General features: G+C 50.8%; 1 protein-coding gene across 1 annotated transcript; it reads right to left on the bottom strand.

The window, feature by feature from the left end:
- Window positions 1–1,012: 1,012 nt before the first annotated feature.
- Window positions 1,013–2,622, bottom strand: LOC123117270 (uncharacterized). Its single transcript, XM_044538055.1, has one exon. It carries the CDS (start codon window positions 2,523–2,525, stop codon window positions 1,152–1,154), a length of 1,374 nt encoding a protein of 457 aa, XP_044393990.1. The 5' UTR covers window positions 2,526–2,622; the 3' UTR covers window positions 1,013–1,151.
- Between the last annotated feature and the right edge of the window lie 493 nt (window positions 2,623–3,115).

Genomic DNA, 3,115 nt, shown 5'->3' with positions numbered 1-3,115 from the left:
TTTTCATGTGCTCGTGAGGTGGACATATCCACGCCCGTGTCCTTGCTGTAGGTTTCACAAGTGGTTTGTCCTGCTTCGTCTTGTTCAACTCAATTTCCTCCAGATAGGACTTCATGAACCTGTCAGTTCCAAACGGAGTCTGGAAAATATCTTCATGTATCGCCTTCCAACGTGCACTCCAAATGGCCCAAAGAGTCACCGTCATCAGAATGAATTGCTCGGGTGGAAGAGAATCGCTCATAGAGAACAACCATAGCTTTGCATCCGCCTGCGTGGTCATGGTCATGTGCTCGACCAATTCCTCCTTGGACAGCGCCCGAACACAACGAGAGGCACTGCACTCCAGCAGCGCATGGCGCTAGTTGTCTTCTAACGGAGACAACCAAAGATGTGACATAACCGGCCCAAAGTAATCCAACGAAACACATTCTATAACTTTTGACAACAGTAAAATATGTGTAAGAAAGTTTTGTATATCATCTAAAGGTACGACCGTACGAGACATTTGGTCTGATATAGTAGAACATTTTTTTTCGGAAAGGGGGACGACCCGGAAATAGAGGATAACATAGTTTCATGCTTTGCAACAGGAATCAAAATAGGGTGGTTCCTAGAATTAATCCACTTCAAAATAGCGCAAAACAGACTACAGATGATGGATATATAGTCGCATAAAGAGCAAGAAATAGAGGACTCTAGACTCTCAAGGACAATTTGCATGGCAGAAAGGCACACCTACACAACCGGAGCGGCTAAACTCAAACACTTAACAGTTAATTAATAGTATCACTGTAACAAAGCGGCGCCAAAAGGTCCGTAGTACAACCTGAGATTTGCTAACACTACTGGAATCGACACACTCAGCAGAGTCCCATAATGAGAGGGGTGGGGTCCGAACTCCGAAGAATCCATACAGAGAGAGGAGACAATGCACATTAGCTATTATTAAGCTTGCACACCAAAGTAACAGATGAGAATCATACACACAACCACAGGCAACATACATATCGCATCATAGGTAAGATAAACAAGCACAAATCAGCAGTGTAGTACCATATATATGTTGCGTGATATGTAAGAAGGTACGTAAAAGGGATATCATAAAATCCTCAAAAGCATTATAAGAGAGCTTCTTTTAGCTTGCTAGCTAGCTAGGTGTGCCTGTTAGCCTTTCTTTTTCTTTTCTTTTTTCTTTCTTTCGACGTTGTTGGGCTTTCAAGGTATTTGGAGAAGACAGTTGGAAGTAGTTCGACATATGGAGGAAACCTGTATCTGTCATCCACACACCCACCACACTCCGCATCCGCACACTTAATACAGTATGGAGTACATGATCGCAGATACGCATGGTTCATGTCAACCATGATCGTCCACGCCTTACCACGAAATTCCTCCTCCCTCAAAAGGCAGCACAGAACATCGGGGTCATCCGGGCTGACGAAGGGGAACTCGGGAAAACGTTGCGGTATGCCCAGAGCTTCATAGCCACGCTGCGCCCATAGACAATCCAGGTTGATCACGCGGTGCAGCTCCCACTGGAACTCGGAGCTCAGAGTCCAAATGGTGATTCTCTGGCCAGTCTGCTGCTGCCTTTTTCTCTCAGGAAGCTGAATCCATCTGGAGCGATCGTAGATTCTGTCATGGAAGTCATTGTCAATGTGGACAAAGCACATCTTACCTTGGCTGACGGACACGCTTCGGTATCTCTCCGGGTAGTAGCTTTCGACTCGTACCTCGTTATGGTAGTCATTCTCTCCAGGGAATGGCACGAAGCGGAGCGCCGGCGAGTCTATGGTGGAGAAGTCACATAGCAGGACGCCGCTGAAGTAGTCGACCCAGCAGAGGAAACGGCTGTCGAAAGCAAGCACATGGTGGATTGACCTGAGGTCGAAGAAGTGGCCGCCATTGCTTTGGTCCTGCAGCTGCGGCTTGCGGATGATTTTCCACTTTCCAGTCCCGGAGTTGAAGACGCAGAGTTCGGCAGGCATGGAAGGATTGCCCGTGACATTGAGCTCGGCGACGATGTAGCGGTCCATCGCCGCTTTGAGCCGTAGGATGCCTGTTGGGAGGCTACCCATCAGGAACGCCCTACCTCTCTCCCTGGTGAACGGAGGGAGCCGCTGCACCGAGGGGGGAGAAGAACCGGCGGCCGTGTAGACGAACAGATCTGGCGGGACGAGGTAGCTGTCAGTCTGGCTCGGGGTTGAGATGTCGAAGAGGACAAGATCCTTGTCGGCTGCCCGGACGTAGGCATAGGCGGGTGAGACGGCTGAGCCTTGTTCCTCCGGCCAATGGACGTTGAGGTAGGAGACTCCCTTTGGAGGGGCCGCGAGGATGAAGGACACGTAGCAGGAGGGGCCGCCGTTCATGTCAAGTGGAGCGGCGGTCTTGTTCTTGTTAACAGCCACACGAGCGGCGTCTAGGCCGTTGTGGCAGCGCGTACGGCCGATGCGACCCAGCATCACCCAATCGGCGAAGACGAGGACGGTCTCTTCCTCCGACTCCGGCGCACCTCCGGTGGCCATGGGGATCGAACTTGCCTCCAAAACCCTAACCTTATGGTGGTCTTGGTGAGGGGAACCGACGAACGGCAAAGAAGAAGGGCGACAGATCCAAGTTATAGCAGGGCCATCGATCTCAATGGGCCAGGAAACTAGTGGCACAAGCGAACAAAGCGAGGGGAGTTTCCCGTTCTATTTTCTGGGAAAAGAGAAGAAAAAACATATATAGGTGTCTTTTTTCTTGCCAAAAATACCACCTCCTTTCTTTGCAGGGGAATCTCGTGTACGTATTACTCAAGGGCCCCCTGGAAAGCTTACAACCTAAGTTTACAGAGAGATTCGTTTGGACCGGAAGCAATCCACAGAGCCGTCTGTCCAGAGATTCTGCCATTAGCGTGCCAACTACCAAGTGATCACTAAGAGCATCTTCACCAGCCGCGCTAAACAAACGCCGTGCCACAAATTTGCCCATTGCGCGCGCAATCGGTAGAGTGGCTCCAGCGGGTGTGCAATAACTGCGCGCGCGGCATATAGAGTTGTGCGCGCGGTCCGAATCGCCAACGCGCGCTGTGTATTTGGTGCGCCTGCTTCCGCGCGCGGCACACACGAGCGCT

Source organism: Triticum aestivum, chromosome 5B (assembly GCF_018294505.1).
Source record: "Triticum aestivum cultivar Chinese Spring chromosome 5B, IWGSC CS RefSeq v2.1, whole genome shotgun sequence".
Lineage (NCBI taxonomy): Eukaryota > Viridiplantae > Streptophyta > Magnoliopsida > Poales > Poaceae > Triticum > Triticum aestivum.
The sequence above is the reverse complement of the archived record's forward strand: the minus strand, read 5'-3'. Positions and strand labels throughout refer to the sequence as shown.

Bases quoted from the DNA above. Each gene is read 5' to 3' on its own strand.
- LOC123117270 (XM_044538055.1), bottom strand. From the start codon at position 2,525: ATGGCCACCGGAGGTGCGCCGGAGTCGGAGGAAGAGACCGTCCTCGTC.